We start from the raw sequence: 22063 nt of genomic DNA on the forward strand, positions 1-22063 counted from the left end.
CACGCTACACACTACAAACAAGCAACATGTTAGAAAATGAGAATGATTTCAACGTACAGTAGCACCCAACTGAACGCGGCATCATGAAACCGTACATGTTTGAGCCAATCAGATGATCGGAACGCGACACTGACGACAACGAGCAGCCAAGTACCAGCTGTACAATAGAAAAAGTGTGGCCATTGGGCCGATGTGAAGCCATGTCAAAAGTATGTAATTTTATACAGTCATGGCTTGAAATATTGGCACCCCGATATTTTCAAGCATGACTACAGTGAAGTATTTGAACCAACTGCTATATTGCAAGTTCTCCCACTTAGAAATCACGGAGGGGTCTGTCCACCCCATACAATCAGTAAGACTTGTGACTCAAGACCAAAGAGCTGTACAAAGACCCCAGAGACAAAATTGTACAACTCCACACGGCTGGAAAAGGCTACAGAGAAATTGCCAAGCAGCTTGGTGAAAAAAGGTCCACTGTTGGAGCAATCATTAGAAAATGGAAGAAGCTAAACATCAATCAATCCGTCAATCTCAAATCGGAGTGGAGCCCCATGCAAGATATCACCTCGTGGGGTCTCAATGATCCTTAGAAAGGTGAGGAATCAGCCCAGGACTACACCATAGGACTTGGTCAAGTCCCTGAAAAGAGCTGGGACCACCGTTTCCAAGGTGACTGTTGGTAAATACACTAAGACGTCAAGGTTTGAAATCATGCATGGTACAGAAGGTTCCCCTGCTTAAACCAGCACATGTCAAGGCCCGTCTTAAGTTTGCCAATGATTATTTGGATGATACAGAGGAGTCATGGGAGAAGGTTTTGTGGTCAGATGAGACCAAAATGGAACTTTTTGGTCATAATTCCTTTAACCATGTTTGGAGGAAGATGAATGATGAGATCCATCATAAGAACACCATCCCTACTGTGAAGCATGGGGGTGGTAGCGTCATGCTTTGGGGGTGTTTTTGTGCACATGGGACAGGACGACTGCACTGTATTAAGGAGAGGATTACCGTGGCCATGTATTGTGAAATTTTGGGGAACAACCTCTTTCCCTCAGTCAGAGCATTAAAGATGGGTCGTGGCTGGGTCTTTCAACATGACAATGACCAGAAGCACCCAGCCAGGAAAACCAAGGAGTGGCTCCGTAAGAAGCATATCAAGGTTCTGGGGTGGCCTAGCCAGTCTCAAGACGTAAACCCAATAGAAAATCTTTGGAGGGAGCTGAAACTCTATGTTTCTCAGTGACAGTCCAGAAACTCATCTGATCTAGAGAAGATCTGTGTGGAGGAATGGGCCAAAATCCCTCCTGCAGTGTGTGCAAACCGTGAACAACTATAGGAAACGTTTGACCTCTGTAATTGCAAACAAAGGCTACTGTACTAAATATTAACATTGGGTTTCTCAGGTGTTCAAATACTTATTTGCAGCTGTATCACATGAATAAATCGTAAAAAAAAATGATACATTGTGATTTCTGGATTTTTGTTCTTAGATTACCTCTCTTGTAGTGGACGTGCACCTACGATGAAAATTTCAGACACCTCCATGATTTGTAGGTGGGAGAACTTGCAATATAGCAGGGTGTTCAAATACTTATTTTCTTCACTGTATATGTTTCGGTGACACGGCACAAGCTTTCCACAGTAAGCAGTGTTTCTATATACTGTATTGTGTGCCCCTTACTCGAGTAGAATTATAACATGTTGCAAAGAAAGTATTTGCCATGCTTGTCATAAGGGCAAAAGTTGCACAGATGACAGTACTGCAGGGTCTTTTATTCCTACTCCCGAGTGGATAGTAACCATAGAGTCATAGGTATATACAAGGCAAACCTCACCTCATATCTGCACTGCTTGCTGCAGCACCATTGTGACTGCAAGATTTAGTTCTCTTGCTGGTGGTTGAGGTCTCGATGGCTGGAGAAAAATAGTTGGCACCGCAGCCAGTTTCAACCTCTATCTCTGTATACATAGCTTTTAGCTAAGTCTTTTTCAAAACATACCAGTTTGAAGTTATCAGCACAGAGTTTGGAATGCTTGCTAGGCACCCATGTTTTTTCCCTTGGGGATTGACATTCCCTGTCAACTGCTCACATATTTCTTTTTCACTTGGAAAGTCAAACGCAACTCTGCCTGAACAGTCTTTAAAAAACAAACCACCACACAAACAATTGTGACATTGTTAAATTATCCAACAATAAACACAGTATACAGTACAAGGATGGGAGCAACAGCATGGAACAACAGCACACGACAAATGAACAGGCACTTTTGCTTGTGTGACATAGGAGATCGAGCTGAAGACCAGAAAGCGCATTCGCCATCATATTTCTCAATTTAACTGATGTATATCTGCTATATAATCACTTTGAAATGGCAGATGTGATTTGTAAAGGGGTTTTAGAGTTGTCAAGAACATTCTTAAGATGTTGTCCTGTGACCTTTAACATGAGCTTTTGCTTAAACCCGCCCTTTTTACATGAGAGAAAAAGTATAACGTGACTGAGAAGTGTTGTTTTCACTCTCACATCTGTGCTCAGCAAAAGAAGAGACATCAGTGAGGTACCATAGATCTGAGTGGTATGCTACCTGTTCTTGTTGCTGCCGGGCTAGCTCCATTTGCTGCTGCTGTTTTTCCAGAAGCAAGGCAGCCATGTTCCTCTGCTCAGAGTGGGCTCCCAGGAGCTGCTCCCTGAGTCCACTCAGTTGGTTGATCATCATTAACAACTGGAGCTCCTTCTCTGCTAGAGATTCTGGGTTTCCTGGTAGTTAAAGAGAAAAAATAAAATACGCTTTACACTGCGCGCAAATCCATCCACACCATATTTTCATTTTTTTTCCACTGCTTGGTTTTGTTTAGGGTTAGAGGGAAACTACTGTTGATTCCAGCTGAATCTCAGAGCTAAGGTACATCTAGAAGTAATCATGAGTCAAGCACATCAAATAGACCTTCCAATTACCCTAATATGCAGTACATATTTTGGACTGTTGGAGGAAGTAGGATAAAAGGACCCACATAAGCAGGGGGAGAACATGCCCAACCCCACAGATAAAAACCCGAGCTGAGATTCAAACTAAGCTCCAAAATGTTCTCTGTAAAATGAAGAACAGCGGTGCCCAGACTATTTTTACCCAAAGATCTACTTTTCAAGCAGAAAGCCTTTGGTGATCTAGCGAGTGGGGGTTGGGGGGGTCACACATGTATCTTCGCGTCTGCCGTGGAGAAAGCAAGAGAGAGACGGTAAAAAGCTTGTTTGAACGTACCTCTATGTGCACATGATTGACGTAATGGCCACACCTCAATCAAGCAACGAGATGGATGATAGGCTGACATCTTTTTTTTTTTTTGGCACGATGTCAAGCAATCAATCAAGCAATGAACTGCCCATTGGAAGTAAATAGAATTGTGTGTATGAAATACTCCATCTGTTCTAACTGGAGTAAAGCAGAAATATGATAAATACAACTCAGTGTGAAATAATCCGTTGAAAGATGTTAAAATTATTTGATATCCACACATACAGTACGTGTAACTTATGTTAGCATTACTGTTGTAATGTTACCATTGAGTTGTGTGCAGGCCAAAGATTTTGCCATTGACGGAGATTTGATGTTTCAAAAAAAATTTGGTATGTGTGAGTGGATTGCAGAAGTGCTGAAGAATTGCCAGTATATGGCATTAACTCATGCTAGCCAAAGACATCATTCAGAATTGAGCTATTCTAAATCAATCAATGGTGCTTTTTTCCCCCCATTTGGGGTGGGGTGGAGGAGTATCTTGTGCAGTTTGACCCTCTGGGTAACTGCAATGAGGATTGGCACCCTGCAGAGGGCAACAACAGCTTGTCATTCCCTCAGATTAAAGAAGAGGAAGAAGAACAAGGAGGAGGTGAGGAAGAGGAGAAAATGAGAATAGGCAAGCATAATGGCGGAAAAGAGAGTAGACAAAATGGGGGCGGGGGGGGGGTAGAATCTTTCAGTACATGAAATTTATTGCACCGAGGCAAGAAAAATATTCCTGTGTGTCAGGAATGATGCCTTAGATCACACAAGGGAATAAAGGATGATGCTCCAAGCCAATTGCTTTATTGTAAAGCCATTGCCCAAAATTCTGGGCCATATGGAGAGATGTTCTTTACCTCTTGCCGGCTGATCATATGTCGGCCAGGATTTGAGTAAATGGGATGTGGAATTGTGATGTGTGAACTCCCTCTGGATCGCCTGGAAGCAGCCAACCTTCATCCTGAACTTTCTCTGGATGATCATGGAGACTAAGATATTTGCAGCTGGCATTAGCTACATTTAGTGAGCAAACATTTAAAATTTAAATTTAAAATTTTAATTTCATTATAAAATGAGTCTTCGAAATTATGATAGTCTCAAAGTCATTATTCTGCTTGATCGGTCTTCAAAAAAAGGCTGTTTTCTCAGAACCTCAATTCAGAAACAGATTTGGCCTAAAGTAGCCTATATTTGACTGACTAAAGAACAGTATAAGCTACAGATAAAGTTTTGTTTGGATTTGTTTTTACTGATGAAAGGAGGAAAAAAATAAGTCTGATCTTTCTTTTAGTGGTTTAGCCCAAAAATGCCTGGCAGTCTGGGGGTTCCCGGCTCAGGAAATGGCTGGCAGTAAATTAGCTAATGTTTTTTATATATATATATATATATATATATATTATATATATATATAATATATATATATATATATATATACATACATACACACACATCTTTTTTTAGACACTTCAGTGGTTGAATGCTGAAGTTCGTGAAACAAAAAGACAATAACAAAAAAAAACTACAATCCAATTGTGTATTATATTATATGCGTTCATCTGAGATGACACGCTGTGGCGACCCCGAAAGGGACAAGCCGAAAGAAACACACAATTGTGGTACATCATAGATTATGAAATCTGAAGCAAAATTTAAATGAAAAAAAGCAACAGATATAATTGATGATTATGTCATCAGATTGTTTGGAAGAAGGAAAAAGATGATAATGACGTACAAACGTCTCACCCCTCATGGCGTTGTCAACATTTGTGTTCAACAAATATAGAACACAATGGGTTCCACTGTTTGGTATGAGGAAATGTAGCCAGTCAAGTGGAATCCATCTAACAGCAAAGTACAGTTGCAGGCCCTTGGTCTTCAAAATATAATTAAAGCGGTGAAGGAAACATGTTTCGTGTGGCAGGTCAGAGATTGTTTGTCTGTGAGAAGTAGGGATGCACCATTATTGTATTTCCGCCTGGCGAGCCTGCCGCCAAACATCAAGTTTCAAGGCCCATTGTCTGCTTCAGTCAACGCTGCTCGGCTCTGCAAGTGGGAGGGGATCAGGTCGGATCAAGTCGCGCCAATTTATAGGTCAAACTTACCATTCATGCAGCGTGTCAGCCATTCTTTACTATTTTCTTCTCAGACTTCAGTTTACATCATAATACATTTCCAGTATTAAATATGACGGACTCATCTACCGCTAATGTTAGTTCTGTAAAGAAGATATATGTGGAAGGTTACGCTAAACAGTCTTTAGTGAGAGTAAGTATAAACTTAGTTTAACGGAATCGATGCGTACGAAGAAAAGGAGCGCTTCAACAGACTATGAAATCCTGCTGAATATTACGTATCTCAATAACATGAATTATGTAGTGCAGTGATTTTCAACCTTTATAGAGCCAAGGCACATACAGAATTTTGCAATTGAAAAATCCCACCACACACCAACAAAGGTAAATGTCACCAAAAATGGATCAATTCATTACTGTATGTACTTCCTGCCATCTACTAGAAGAGGATTTTTTTTGTTCTGTCTGTCATTGTGCCTCACTGGCATAAATAGATGAATAAAGATAAATTATTTCTTGGAATAAATGTTTTTTTTAGCAATTACATAAAATCGGTTAACTTCCCACGGCACACCTGAAGAGCGCTCACGGCAGACTAATGTACCCCAGCACACTGTTTGGGAATCACTGATGTAGTGAATACTGCAAGTGCCTATACATTAAAAGACATGAAGCCTCACAAATCTTTTGAGTCCTTCAACTATTTTGTGTGGTTGGGTGAAAGATGTGCAACATCACTCTCTCAACAATCGCATTGTCATCGCTAAGGGTAGTAACTTAATTCTTTAGGCTGACAACAATATAATGATAATGTTCAAACGGTTAGATTTCGAAATCTTAATGTGAATAAATCGACTCTACTCGGCTTATATAAGGCTGGATGCAATGTGCTTTTAATTGAATGAATATATTTTACCAATCATGAAATCTCCTTTTTCAAAAATGTTTGATGGTTGATATAACCCCCCTTGACAAGTTGATAAATTTGTGAAACATGATCATGATGGTGATTGTAACACTCCCTACACATTGAATCTATGTAAATGTATTGGCTATAGTATTATGAACAGTTAAGATAAATTATTTTGTGTGGTAATTTTTTTAAATCATACAATCATAAACAATGAAGAATAACATTTTTCTACTATCACGACTATTTTCTACTGTATAGAACCCCATGATAGCCTAGCTTTATTTTGGTTGCTCACTGTGCTGTTTGTTTTCTCCACAATATGGCCGCCGTGTCGATTGGCTAAGTTCTGTGAAGTCATGTGAATAGTATGTATTGCCATTAGATTAAAAATTTCATATGCTGCGCTCTATATTTTAAAACACAAATTGCAAACTACATTAACACAGAGACAGAAGCAAAAGAAACAAAGTTGGAAGCGAGATTTCAAATTTATAGTTCACAGTGGGCTTGATTTGGGTAGCAATGTATTTTTTTTTTTACATTTTCATTGTAAATTTGCAAAAACACAAAATTTTCTCATTGGACTTACAAATCAAAGTGGACAGTAATATGTTCCAAGCATTTCATCGAGGACTGCTTTGAAACTCGGTGCAGTGTTCACTTGGCTTCGGTAGCAAGTATGTTACATGCGTGTTCAATTGTTGAGTATTGACAAGTATCTACCTCGTTTTAAATGTAAATACAATACCGATACAGATATATATATGTCAGCGAATCCGTATTCATGTTATGTTTAGGAGGTGGCGGAATTTGTACACTGTATAAAGTTAGTGTACTGTTGACGGTGAGGTCTTCCTCAAATTCGACTATGTCAGTGTGCTCTCAAATGTTTGGTACATTATTTAAAATATGGGCTAAATGCATGTAAATAACACAAAGAATGTGCTATAAACAATGGACATTACTCTGATCTGACAAAATATTCTAAATTTAAAATATGAATGAAATGTTTTTTTGTTTTCTCTTGCAGAAGGGCAAAAGTTACTACCTGGTGCCTGTTCAACTATCCACTCGTGCCTTTCACCAGACAAAGAGAATTGTAACCCCAAACGTAAAAAAAGATCTTATGAAAAATGAGAAAGATTAAGAGTAAGTTTAATAATCCATCATGTTACAGTTTTCTTGTACATGTAGTCCTCAGATCTGTGGATGGGGGGGTCTGATAAATTTTACAAATCTGAATTTGAATTAATTTCAATGTCTCATATGATTGTTGGTGTGGTATGGCTTCCAAATCCATGTTAAAAAAATACTATACCTATAGGATGAAGAAGTAAACCAGGACAGCAGCATCTGCATATGTATGAAGTCATGTCATTTCCATGTTTCAGGGTAGGTGGAACGCCTGTTAGAAGAGCTCCGGACCTTCTATGGGGATGCGGACCTAACGACTTCCTCTGCTGACGCCCAAGCACCACCACCTCTCAGCAGCCAGTACACAAAACTAAGCAAAGACTTGGCTATTCGGGATTTTTATTTATCTACATCTATTTCAAAATTTTCAAATCAAAGTTGTAGAAATGATATGTTATGCAAAAAAAATTACGAATTTGAAGAAGCCGATTTAAAAACGATGTCTGGTTTGTTAAACTAAATTCTATCCTGATGCAACTTCAGCAGCAGAAGTTTTATATTACAAACTTCTGACGTGCTGATTAACCAGTTATGTTGCAGGATGTAAAAAACTAATGCATTAGTCTGATCCGTTCAATAGTCATTTTCTCAACTTGTGCGAACCTCTGTGAATATGACCATCATGGTGAAAGCAAGGTGAGGTGGCATAATCTGGATTTGAACTCTACAGCTCCTAATGACATTTTATGGAATGAAACAATGTCATATTTAGCATGTGCGTATAAACATGTTTATTGAATGATGGTTTCCCCTTCAGTGTTTTTTTAAAAAAATAAATTGGAAACTTTTTCAGTGCTGTGATACTTACAGATGATATCACAAATTCTTCAACCATTTCACTTACTCTAATTAAAGTCAACTTGAAAGGGAAATTTTGCACCAGAACAACAAAAGATATTTTAGTTGAAACTGTCACATAATGCCAGCAATGTCCATCAATGATTAGTCAAGGATCAACACCCACACTTGCGTTTTCACGCTAAGAAAAGGGTAATGTTCATCAGCTGGGCATAAATCCTGTGAACACGGCATCATCTTCAAGTCCTGGGGGTGGAAATTCTGCTCGGATTCTCTGCACAGCACATGATGGTATAATATTGTTCTTGCCGAGAGGGCCCCAACACCACCTCACCAACTGTCTGTACGCCATGTGGCAATTTCTTTGATGTCCTTCTGTGAAGGCGTTTCTGCCATAATGGTATTGAAAGACATGCCAGGCTGTCTCCAATACAAATGTATTTAGCCTTCGTGGTTAACAATGCAAGCCAAGGCTGTTCCATCCCACTCCTGGGGGGTTTCTGTAATTTCCTTACAGCAAAGGCATTCTCTCTGGGAAGGCATTGGCTGTGAATTTCCATATTTACACCTGGATAAAAAATATAATCAGTTAAAATAATTTTATTTGGTTTGCTTTAAGCACAAAGTTGTATTTCATTACTATCTTTTGCTCGCCAAGATAAGGCTGAAATAATGCCGTTGTGACATAAAGCCCTATCATTTATTCATTCATTATCTTCTGACTGAAGATAGATAAGATAAGAATGAAAATATGACACACTTGAATGTATGCAAAGCTACCTTAACAACAAATAAGAAATAAACAATGTTAATTTTTAACTTGCCCCTTATGGCCTTTTAATACAGATACAAATGTAAATTACATATTTCCACGTATATGGCTATTAGCTACAACAACTGATCATTTAGTTTAAATAACGATAATCACTGGCTAAATGTAAGTGTATTGTACTGTCCAACTCAGAGCGAACTACAGATGTGATCTTTAAACGCAGAACGACACCGAAGGTTTTGATTTTTGTTTTACACCTACTCAGTCGCTAGTACAACAAGAATGATTCACTGTTGTGTTCAAGGAGCATCAGACTTTTAAACGCGTTTGAATGAGATGATTTTGTCAAAATGGTGTACGTAGATTTCTTGAGGCACATACCTGTCTATGTTGTGGGTGTGAAGTTCCATGTCAACTTGGTTCGGTCTTGCCGAATCCTGTACTTGTGTTGTCTCCGTCAACTCCGGTTCGAACATATGTATATGGTTGAATTACATCTGTTTTTCGAACATTGGAAGTATTGGGAAATTCCTCCTCTTAACTTCCTATCCCTTCCACAGAGCATTCCATAAAAACTTCTTCATCGCTGCTGTATATCTCCTCAAGATCCCACTCGCAGGGTGTAAGATTGTCTACTGGGGGATGTCTACATGTGATGTCACATGGAAGCAGCTTCAGCAGAGCCTCGGTTTGAAACAGACATCAAAGGTATTTGGGTTCCAAAGAAAAGGTGCACTTCAGCGCTAATTTATTTCATTTCTGTTGTGTTGAGAATTTTTAAAATATTTTTTAAATGAAATTTTAGTTACATTTGTATGATAGACAAATAAAATACATTTCCTCTGGATTAGTACTTTAAGAACTGAGCTTTATTCTTAATGACTACAGTATGTTGATATTTTATGGGGAGAGTTGGACTTGAATTTTTTTTTTTTTTTTTACATTGTTCATGCAACATTTATTAGACCTAAACCTACTCTTTAGTTGCCTGGGCTGAGTGTTTTCAAATGGGCATGGATGTGCTGGCTTAAAGTGGAGGATGTGTTTCTTGGAACCATGATGACATAGTGTGTTTCTAATGGTAACCTTTGTGACTGTGGTTCTAGTCTTTTTAGGTCATTGACCTACAGTTTTAGGCTGTTCCCTCACCATTCTCAAGATAATTGATACCCCACGAGGGAAGATTTTTCATTCAGACCCATTATCTATCAGAGTGTACAGATGTGAGTGAGAGCCCAGTTGTGCATTTTTATTCGGATGGTTCTTTCTGATATAATCGCAAAAGAGAAACTGTTAACAGTCCTACCCATGAAAGAACGCATGGGAGGAGCGGACATATTTCAGCATTTAAAAACTCATTTGATTTTTTAAGAAGATAGGCTCATTACAAGATTTTTGTAAATGTATGACTTCGAACAATTGAATTCTACTCATCTCTGCGCTTGACAAATTCTTATTTCCCCCAGCATTGAAAAATAGATCTTGGGGTAAAAAAGTTTTGCCCTGCCCTGCAAAAATGTAAATGTTAGGTAAGACAGACTGTTTGTAAGGCAATATTAAGTATGACTCTTAGTTTCATCAATACTCCCCCTCACCTAAAATATATAAAAGTTGTGCATGAAAGACACAAACCTGGAAATAAATGTGGATCTCATGTCTGTTTTCAATCTAGAACAAAAAACAGGACGTGTATTTGCAATAAACACATCAAAAATACATTTTGTAAAACATCAATTATGCCTGGATTGAAGTATTCTAGAGACTCCATGAAAAAATATGTTGCAGTCATTTGTGATCTCTACAAGCTGATTCTCATGTTGCACAGACATGCTCGATTCGTTTGGTTTATTCACAAACGGGTCACAACTCACAGTTCGTGGGTCTTTTGTCAGTGGGAAGTAGCACTCAAACTCTTAAAAGCAAAAAAAAAAAAAAAGCATAGCATAAAAAAAGCATAGATGGGTGATTGGGAACCAGCTGGGAGAATGTGTGTCCAGGTGATGTGTCTTTCAACATCCCTGCTAGTGTCTAAAATGTGTTAAATATCCCTCCTTTCATTCGCTGCTCCCATAATTTCAGTTTGGCTTTAATTGCAACTATTTTATCTGCAAATTTAAACACAGTTGTCATTTTCCCCTGAAGTGGCAAATTGAGTTCATAGAGCAGATTAAATGTGTCACACAGGTAAGCAAGTTTGATGACCCATTCCTTGTCTGTGAAATGAGTAGTGAGTTCTTTTTGGAGACACAAACACTAACGGCTAGCCAGTCAGCTCCCTCTGGACATCCATCTTACTTCTATGTGCTAAAGAAGGCCTTTGTGCCCACCATCCATCTCCTCAAAACTGCTCGGACAGATGGGAGTTGAGCACATGTGCTTTGATGAGGTTAGCAACTTTAACATCATTCAATATGTTGTGAAGTTCAGCTGACATTTTTCAACTAGCCAGCATTTCACGATGAATGACACAATGCTTTGACTCACATTCTGGTGCAACCAATGTTCCCTCTAATTTTTTTACGTGTCTGAGCAAACACATTAAGGCCGTGAGTGCTCCCTTTGACCACTGTGAGCAACATCAGACGTACGCACTGTGGTCAATCGCTGTCATCCATTTACGTTACATGGTTCATTAAAAGGTTAAGATTACATTACCATCAGAACATTTTTAAGAACAATTTTGTTTTTGCAAACTTACAATGAAAATGTCAACAAACAAAAAATACATTGCTAACCAAACCAACAAACCATGAACTATAAATTTGAAATGTTGCTTCCAACTTTGTTTCATTTGTTTTTTTTAACCCACAATTATATGCCCATCTGTTTTTCTTGGTGTAAAACTGAATTATTGCTTGCAGAATATCTTCAGTAATGCATGTTGAAAGCTGAATGATCCTCCCAAACAGTTTTAGGGTTAATGTTATATTGCCTCCTATATTTAAAATACAGAATTAGCTTTTTGGGCAGTGTATCATCTGTGATTTTATCCTCGATCAGGCTGTGCCAAGGTGGAATTTTAGTGTGTGGCCCGGTGTGGCCGGGCAGCAGACACCGATCTACACAAAAAAAAAAAAAAAAAAAAAGGCTGGATGGCTCATTGGCCACTAAAACTGAAGTCGCCATTCACCATCTTGATACTCCCAAAACAACCTTGCCGACCTGTGCAGGGACAGCGATTAACTGAGTTAATTGCCAGTTTCGTGGCTGTGAGAAAACATCCCACTTGTAAGTTAGAAAGCTTTACTTTGACACTGTTAAAGTTTGTTTTAAAGGGTTTTTTTATTTTCTTATGATCTTAATACACTTGAACAAAGTTTTGTTTACGCTTGTTGTTGTACATTGTTCACTCTCTGCTTTACCTTTATAGGCTGACTATTTTTCGTGAAAAAGCAATGTAAATATTTTCCTAAACTTCATCAGTGGATAAGTAAGAAAACACATTTTCTGTCAAATTTTTGATGAATTTCATTTCATTTCATCTGCAAATTGAATTTGATTTTCAAATGCGAGGAAACAAGTTAAAAATTTGTCTGAAATGGGACGTCGCAGAGACAACAAATGAGCAATGTGTTTACCATGTAATTTTCCATTGCGAGTCCTTATTTCTAAAACTATATCTGATTGACTTGAAATTTACTGTTTTTATGACAAAAAATGGTTAGTTTTTTGCTATGTTATGATGATAGTGCTTCACAGCGTATTTTGGGAAAAGTCAACATGTCACGGAAATCGGGCCCTAGGTAATATGCAAGGTTTCTTGGTAGTTACGGTGTTGTGTCTTTCCTTTGCACTTAGCCTTTTTTGGCTTACCAAGTGGAATTAAAAATCCTTCATGTCACCAGAACGGAAAAAAATGTCAAGCTCACAAGACTAGTTTTAATTCTACATACCAAACTTTGAGAAAACCCTCACCATAATCCAAAGTGTAAACCATGTTCTCCACACGTTTTAGGAGTACTAAGATGGCGGCCACCTGGCTTCAACCAATTGACATACTGCTTGATGTGTATGCGCTATGCAGTCTTTTTTTTTTTTTTTTTTTTTTTTTTTAAGATCAGTGGCAGCAGCAGGTTGTGAGAGGCAGTGTGCTACCGTGATTTAAAAAAAAAAAAAAGTCAGATTGGAGTTCACTGCGCTGGATCTGTTTTCATCTGCGCTGAGAGTGTGCGACAAGTGCACAAACGTGCAGTTGCGCAGCTTAGAGGGAACATTGAGTGCTACCTCCTGAATTTGAGTGTTGAAACCAGACAGCAGTCCTGTCATAGAAGCACCTCCATCCATGCACACACCGACACAAAATGAGGTTTTGTCGATATATAATCATTCAGAGACTTGAATATTTCTGCAGCTAGCTGTCGTGTTTGTTGGCAACAACAGTCCACATACCATGTCCTCATGCATGTCCTTGTGATAAATACTCATATACCGCACATGACCAAGTACTGTTGCCTTATCATCAATATCAGAACTCTCATTCACCTGAATTGCATACCATGATGACTTTTTAATTCTCTCCAGCCGTTGCTCCATGATGTCCTCCACGAAATCATCAATGGGCCTTGTGACAGTGCTCGAAGAAAAAGGCCCCTGTGCAACCTTTTTGACAGCAGCCTCTTGTAAACCTTCATGGCAAATATCCTAGGTCGCAGGCAATGTTCCCTCAAATTTTTTACGTGTCTGAGCAAACACACAAAGGCCGTGAGCACTCCTTTTGACCACTGTTAGCAACATCAGACGTATGCACTGTGGTCAGTTAGTGTCATCCATTGAAGTTACATGGCTCATTAAAAGGTTCAGATTACATTCCCATCAGAACATTTTTAAGAACTTTGTGTTTTTGCAAATTTACACTGAAAATGTCAACAAACAAAAAATAATTATCTATATATATAGAAGAGTAAGTTTATTTCAGCTTGTCCCTTTTGGGGTCGCCACAGCATGTCATCTCAGATGAACGCGCATATATGTTTGGCACAATTTTTACGCCGGATGTCCTTCCTGACGCAACCCTTCTCAGGGAGTGGAGGCCCCAGAGGGATATGAACCCACAACCCCTGGTTTACCAAACCAGTGCTCTAACCACCGAGCTAGGGGGCCTCATGTGTGTGTGTGTGTGTGTGTGTGTGTGTGTATATAATATATATATACACATACACACACACACACACACACACACACATTTTTATATTAATTACAATACAAATACATACAAAGACATCTACTATTAACTATAAATTTGAAATGTCGCGTCCAACTTTGTTTCATTTTTTTTTTTAACCCACAATGATGTCCTCGTCTGTTTTTCTTGGTGTAAAACTAGCAGAATATCTTTCGCAATGCATGTTGAAAGCTGAATGATACTCCAAAACAGTTAATGTTATGTTGCCTCCTATATTTAAAATACAGAATTAGCTTTTTGGGCAATGTATTGTCTGTACTTTCATCCTCAATCAGGCTGTGCCAAGTTGGAATTTTAACATTACACACAATCTCATCCTGCACTTTCTACTTTGGCTTCAGGCCAGACTTTTATCACTCAAAAAAAGAGAAAATCTCATCCAGTTTCACCACTTTTTCTTCTATTATTCACATATTCTGGTGTTTGTAATTATGAGTGTACCCCTTTAAAATGGAGGGGGTGGTGTCAGGTAAACAAGGAAGTAGAGTGTGTGGCCTGGCTGAGCAGCAGCTCTTTCCGAGAGGCAGTGTGCTGCCGTGTTTAAAAAAACAAAAAAAAAAAAAGGCTGTAGTTCGCTGCACTGGATCTGTTTTCCTCTGCGCTGAGAGTGTGCGACAAGTGCGCAAATGCGCAGTTGTACATCTTAGAGGGAACATTGGTCGCAGACATAATGAGTTCTTCGCCAATTGTGAAACGTTTCTTGGCTTTAGGAATGTGGTTCGTATGATACTCAGTGCATTCACATTTGTTGATGTGGTGGCCCTCAGTAATTTGTGCGCTTTTTCTTTCAAAAAATTACAAAGGTTTATCTTTTGTTCCAGGGGGCTTAGTCTCTATGTGCCAAAGCAGCTTTGAAGGCTTCGTTGCCTCGTTTACTCACTTTTGGGCACATATGCCTAGGGTACCTGACGCCTGAGAGTCACGTGTTGAAACAAACAAATTTTAGGTTAGATTTAAAAGAGGTTTTCGTTTTCTTCGAGGTTGTAGGCTCCTCTTCTGGCTCGTCAGGTGGCCTTTCACCCGTAAAAAAGCTGTCCAAAGACGTCTGCTTTTCAGTCATCTTCACTAGCATGTGATCATATTATATGTGGTAACAAATCTGATGCACCTGTTATGTGTCATTATCGAGTACAAGCGCACATAGATATTAAAAAAAAAAAAAAAAAAACAGATGTACTGCTAGCTCCAATGAATTTCCATGACGACATCATATCCGAGTTTATTATTACATCTATTGGCATATTGTTGTGTCAAGAGGCACAGGCCAAAGTTAATTCGGCCAGAATACGGTCATTAATTATGTATAATTTCTGTGTGGCCTGGTAGCAAATGTGCCACGGACTGGTATCAGGTCCCGGCTCAGTGTTTGGGGACCCCTGTACTGTAGCTCGTCCATATCATACTGTGCTCCAACACTGCCATTCATCCAAACCTGAGCCCATGTAATCAGAACAGCAGGTTGCCAAGGTGCAAACATAGGAGCAAGGAGTAAGAGTGAATGCAGCTTGCTTAAAATTATGGACACTTGAGTTGAAGTTCACTGAAAAACTAAAACTGATATAAAACTGATAATTCCACCGATTGAATGTTCAAATGCATTATGGTGTTAGTTTCTTTCTTGTTCTTTTGTTTACAAAAATCACTGGCTCAAAGCGAACACAATAAATGAAAAACACCACTGACGAGCTAATGAAAATTAGCATCAAAGTGGCGGCACATTCTCAAAATAATGAATATTCGTACACAAACTATAAACACATACAAAGAGACAATATAACAATACTCTGCCATATATTCATCAAACTGTGAAAAACGTGTACAAATATTTGATCATGACTTCTGCTTTCTTTGTTACTCCAAGTCCATCTCATTGCATGCACCATACTTCTCTTCAAACGGCAAGACTTGCAGAGCAGTTTATGGAACCCATTAAGTTAATAAATGCGTCAATTTTTCTTCATAGCAACTGTTGCTGATTATTGTTTTCTGCTTAAATAGTATCACTTGATCAACCCTTTTCTTACATTCCATACTGAAAAATAAGTACATTAAGTATAATTAATGCTAAAATCGGATCGGATGGATACCAGTATCAGCCAAAACTGAAGACTGCAAAATTAGTATTTGATAAGAAGTGAAAAAGTTAGATTGGGACATCCCTATGAAGAACTGAGAAACACTGGATCTGTTTGTATAAAGTGAATTAAAAACCCTTTGAAGAGTTCAGACCAACCTTCCTTGGACTGCCCTTTTGGTGGATCCTGGAGCTTTGTCTCCTTGAGTGTCACTTGGGTTTGTAAGTGTGGCATGTCTTTACTTGGAGAACCCTCCTGAAAAGAAATATGCACATCTTCAACAAAACATTTTTAATACACAGCCATTGCAAATTAGTTAAATACTTGTGTATAAATAAATTTCAGGTCTCCAAATCCAGATGGTGCTGTTTTTTAAATAATTTCCCTAGTGTGTTAATTCAGATTTCCTGTTCCTGATGGCGCTTTATCCAACAGTAAGGTATACTTAGCTCCAAGTTTATCATTTCAACAGGCGAGCCTTAGTGGGTGTGACTGCCGAGTACCATTTGTATGGCATGTCGTACAAATGATTGTGCACCACAAATTACAGTATGTCTAGCAACAAGTGGCTGTTTTACAGTCCATGTAATATTATTAGGTTCTAATTCTGCCCATGTGTCTAATCGACAGTGAACATTTTGTTTTAGTTGTGTTTCATGTACTATCAAATGTAAATGAATGAATGTAAATGATTAATTTGTTAAATTCAGAACACCACGATGTAACAAGACACTAGAATTAAAGAAAGGACACACACAACCCCCAAAATTAACAATTATGAAAAACACTTAATTTAACACTCTGACACACCGAGATATACCCATATGCTGTGCCAACAAATGTTGTTTATGTTTAAATATTTCACATAGAACACAAAATACAGTGCTCTGCAACACCAAATTGTCGTACTTACCAAAGGTGAACAGGAAAGTGGTGGGGTCAGTTGACGAGCCATCAGTGGCTGACTCCCAACCCAGTCACGAGAGGGGGACATCTTTAGAGTAGGTTCGGTGTTGATGAGTCCAGTTCCTCTACTGATATCGTCACGTTCTACTTTCACACCAACACATGTCAGGCTGCCTTCCATATTGGAGAGGAGGTGCATCGCTGGAGAGCTAGGCTCAACCATTCCTTTGAGACAACACATAATTATCTGTCACTGGGCGGGAACATGTTTATGATTCATTTATTATGCTTAGATGCTTGAGGTCTTCAAAGTAACTTGATAACATCATGACAAATACAGTCTACACATGGGAAGGTTTTTACTAGCTGACAGGAAAGTAATTGAGTTAATTTCTATATCAGTCTCAGACCTAATGACAAGCAAGCTTCTTGAAGCGTGCATGTGTGTGTTTGTACAGCACAATTTGACCTCACTGATAAAGTCAAGGTTGAGTGTTAACTGATGAATTTGTTACTAAAACCTGGAAGCTTATTGTTTAAATGTGGGAGTAATAACAAACAAAACTGAAAAGAGCACACCTCTGTGTGGGGGTTGCTGCCCGTGATTGAGTCAGAGAATTTGAACCACAGTCACTGAGAAAGGGTGTGCTTGTGTCTATATGTTTATATTTCCCCATTCTGCAATGAGGGGAAAGAAAAACAGACCAGACAGCAGAACAAAACAAACAGAACACACAATGTCAAAAAGTGCACATATATATAAAGAGGAAAAACAAAGCCATTGTTGAAGCTGGGGAACAAAGGAAGCAAGGACAATGGGGGAGAGACTGACAAAAGCCGCTGGCCGTAGGAAACCGGCTGGATAACAATGCCAGGGGAATGTGTCGACCAACTCGGGAACAGAGCTAAAAAAAAGAAAAAAAAGAAAGAAAAAAAACCCCATCACCATTCTGTCTAAAGTATAATGATGATTAGAGCTCCTCCTTCACTGAACCAGCACTGTGATTTTGAACAAAGCCACCTGTCTGCTACAGTACAAGGTTACACACAGTGTGTGTGTCTGGGGCTGAATGAATGTTTGTTTGTCTGTGTGTCTGTGTGTGTGTGTGTGTGTGTGTGTGTGTGTGTGTGTGTGTGTGTGTGTGTGTGTGTGTGTGTGTGTGTGTGTGTGTGTGTGTGTGTGTGTGTAGATGCTTCCATGCATGTATGGAGGTAAGCAGGTATTTCAATCTGGTATAAATATCCTTTAACTATTCCCTGCGAAACACACAATATGAACCGAACCAGGATTTATAGTATACATGCTGTAAATTACTCAGAGTTGTATCATTTGACCTTGTATTGAGTGAAACTTTAAATTATAGTTTATGTTTCTTCTTGAAAGCACAGTTGTGAAGTAATGAAGTACTTGTACGGTGGAACTTCAATATAACATACACCAATATGAGACATTGGATGTAATGGACCATCGGGACCGAACAATGTGTCCAAAAATATTTTCCAGTTGTCACATTATCATTATCACAGTGCAGTTGATAGTCTGTCAGTTCCAGAATTGGCTGCCTTGTTGTTCTTTTCTGGCCCCATGGTGGAATAGAGGCAGACAATGGGAAATACATATTTTCAGGTCAAAAATTACTATATGTCACTAGGTCCAGCCAACAGAATAGCCAGTGCCTATGTGGTGGTCATGTTGAATGGGCCGAGATTCAATAATACGTAATAATAATTAACGTGGCAGGCAGGATGGCAGCAGTAGTATAGAGCTATGAGTAGAAAGAGCATGCATGGTGGCGGTGTTTAAGTAGAATAGAACACATTTCCAAAGTCTGGAACATGATATTTTGGGTACATTAATAGTATTTTTGTCAAGCCTTATGTCTATGTCCTCTAATCTTGACCGATTTTGGAAATACTAAGCACACTTATAACTTATTTATCACAAATGAGACCAGCCTCAACTTCCCACTTAGTCACTATGACAAAAAGGACACCAGCGTGGTACATTTGAATAAATTTTTAACTTTTTAAACATTATCAGGCTTTATATTTATTTACAAAAACTTTGTAGTGTACTGGGTGTTTTAGGCCATGAAAAAGGACTAACAGAAAACTTTGTACTGTACGCTGGTATGGTTCATTGGCATTGATTGAACTGGAATCACTGCAATCATAACCCATTACTATGTTTTATTGTTTCAATTTCATTGTTCGGGATCATTAAGTCATTTTAAGCAACAGAGGAGTTCCAAATTTATCATCATATGTCAAACAACAAATCCTCAGAGCTTCTTCGACACAGCTATAAATGTGACATTTTGACCTCACCCCGGGCCTGTAACCTCTTGGCTTCAGAAGCCGAAGGCGGCTAACTAAGGTTCTCTAATGCAGTGATTCCCAACCGGTGTGTCGGGGCACAATAGTGTGCACTGAGCACTCTATAGGTGTACTGTGGGAAATTATAGAATTTTACAGAATTGCTCAAAAAAGCATTTGTTTACAATAAATAATCTACCTTTGTTCATTTATTTATGCCAGTGAGGCACAGTGACAGACAGAACAAATGATAGGTCTCTCTTAGCAGGAAGTACATAAAGTAATTAAAGTATCCACTTTTTGTGACATTTTTGTTTGTTGATGTGTTGTGAAACTTCCCATTTACAAATATGTGTGCCTGGACTCCACAAAGGTTGGAAATCACTGCTCTAATGGACCAAAATAAGATTATGTCTTCCTGCATTTGTTCAAAAAGTAGCTTCACAAAATTGTTCAAGACCTTTAAATCTTATTGTGTGTTCTGAAAGTGAACCATCACATATTTAAGCAACAAAGCTCCAGCTCCAGATTGAACAAACTACAGCCCTTTAACATAATTGATACATTTGCCTGTCCACTGTCGCTATAATCCTGACACCACACAGTAATTCAGTTCGTCTGATCATTTTTCTTCATCTCCATAAAAACAACAACAACAAAAAATCTATTGCTATTTTGCAGTCTGGTGTATTTGCTAGTTTGGATCGCTAGGATGTATTGACAATTGATAATAAAGTGGTGAGAAACAAAAAATAGTGTTCAGTCAAGACAAACACATCGGCCTTTGGCGCTTGAAGTGAGATATTTATTGTGTAACGTGTGAGGCAGTACTTGTGGTAACACACAGTGTGTTTTGTCCCATGGTGGAAGTTATTCTTGGGTCTCCCATCCAAGTTTCACAATGGCCAAATAGTACAGCGATCACACGTGGTGTTCACACGCTCCCTGAGTGTCACCCAATACAATGGTATGCAGAGAATTTCAGTGACCTACTGAGTTGCTGACAGCGAGGACTGAGTCAAGGTGAATGAGTTTTAAACAATGCCTTCAACCGTAACAATGTACCCCAAGGTTACATCCACATCGGTCACGTTTGTTTAAACACATACTGTATTTTGCCCATCTGCAGGTGACTATACCCGTGCGGAACCTGATCTTACTTAGCATGTACTTTATGTCCACAGTGTGTGTGGCACTATATGAATAGCCTTGTCATCTTATTTCTTCAAGCTGATTTGTGGACCACCTACAGTGTTTTTCAGGTGTCAGAGAGCATCACCACAGGCAGAAAGGTAAAGAAAGAGCTGTGGAGCAATCCTTTTACAATGAACTGCCTGAACAGGTTTGATTTCATTGCAGATGACAGCATGAGGAATGCCTGCCATGTTTTCATTTTTTTTGGTTTGTTTTGTGGTTTTAACCAAAGGACTGTTAGAAACTTGTAAAATTAACACTGTCATATATTTTGGTATCATGGATTTCCTACTTCCCTTTGTTCCCTTTCCTACTATGCAACCCAACCAATCCGGCACATGCGGAACGTAGTTGCACATTAAGCAAAACAAGTTGAAGCGCTTCTTCATGAATGGGGTGAATGGTGAAGGGTGCTGTGACAAAACACGTAACATAAGGACGTTGAAGGTATATAATGTCTGTTTAAAAAAGTTACCACAAAGCCACTAAAGAGGACAATATTTAGGCTTTGTTAGATTTTACATATATGACATTTCCATAAATAAATGATATACATGCATTTAACTTGTGTGTGACAACACCAGACAAAGAAAACGAAATTTCAGCTTCAAACAATCATGTAATCAAACCGTAGTCATGCTTGTTCGTATAGGATTCACAGAGAGTGATCTACAGTATTACATTTCCAGGTTTGGTCACATGATGTCCCACGTAACAGATCACAGAGGAATGTCAATATAAGGGAGCCAAGCACTGAATCGATGTTAACGCTTGTGTCTGAGGAGAACTTCTGTCTTGTCAATAAAGAGCTTATTTTGGTCATGGCAACAGTCTGAAAATACCACAGTACATGATAGAGCATATCCATATACAGGTACACCACCTTTTGCCATTGTGACTGGTTAGTTAACACTTATTTGTTTCTACATTGTTTTCATAGTATGCCCAGATTCACTGATCATAAATACATGAATGAAACAACCGGTCATTAACAGGATATTAATAAACAGCTCTCTGTGTAAACATATACAGCACTATATAGAATATTAGACATCTAACACTGACATTGAATATAGGCCTACCTGCATTGGAGAAGGTTAGAAAATCAAAGGGTAAAGAGTGATACGAAAGTATTTTACAAATGCTTATGCTAAGTTTCAAGGAGTACTTGGCGAAAATTTGATATCACAATTTTTCCCCCCTTAATGTCAATATTCGATAAACACTTGACTTACAAGAAGGTTTATTAAAGGTTAATTAAATTTGGAATTACAAACCTCACAAAGTAATAAAAAAATATCCCAATTTTTAGAGAAACTACACAGCTGCCCACCTATAGACATTCACTTCTAGAAC

At 38.7% G+C, this 22063-nt stretch overlaps 1 protein-coding gene across 9 annotated transcripts in view; it reads right to left on the reverse strand.

Moving 5' to 3' along the window:
* Positions 1-22063, reverse strand: part of LOC133507221 (transcription factor SOX-13-like) — a 71477-nt gene that overhangs the window by 19999 nt on the left and 29415 nt on the right. For 4 of the 9 annotated variants that reach the window (XM_061832049.1, XM_061832046.1, XM_061832045.1 and 1 more), the window contains 3 exons: positions 17205-17422; positions 16450-16546; positions 2593-2765 (listed from right to left, as the gene is read on the reverse strand). In XM_061832049.1, the coding sequence (XP_061688033.1) occupies positions 2593-2765; positions 16450-16546; positions 17205-17422 (488 nt within the window). Of the gene's footprint in view, positions 1-2592; positions 2766-3267; positions 3381-13516; positions 13715-16449; positions 16547-17204; positions 17423-17776; positions 18103-22063 lie in introns of those variants that run through there. The other 5 variants (XM_061832048.1, XM_061832047.1, XM_061832051.1 and 2 more) reach the window with 4 other exon arrangements.

The sequence above is a fragment of the Syngnathoides biaculeatus genome, chromosome 10 (assembly GCF_019802595.1).
Source record: "Syngnathoides biaculeatus isolate LvHL_M chromosome 10, ASM1980259v1, whole genome shotgun sequence".
Taxonomy (NCBI): Eukaryota; Metazoa; Chordata; class Actinopteri; order Syngnathiformes; family Syngnathidae; genus Syngnathoides; species Syngnathoides biaculeatus.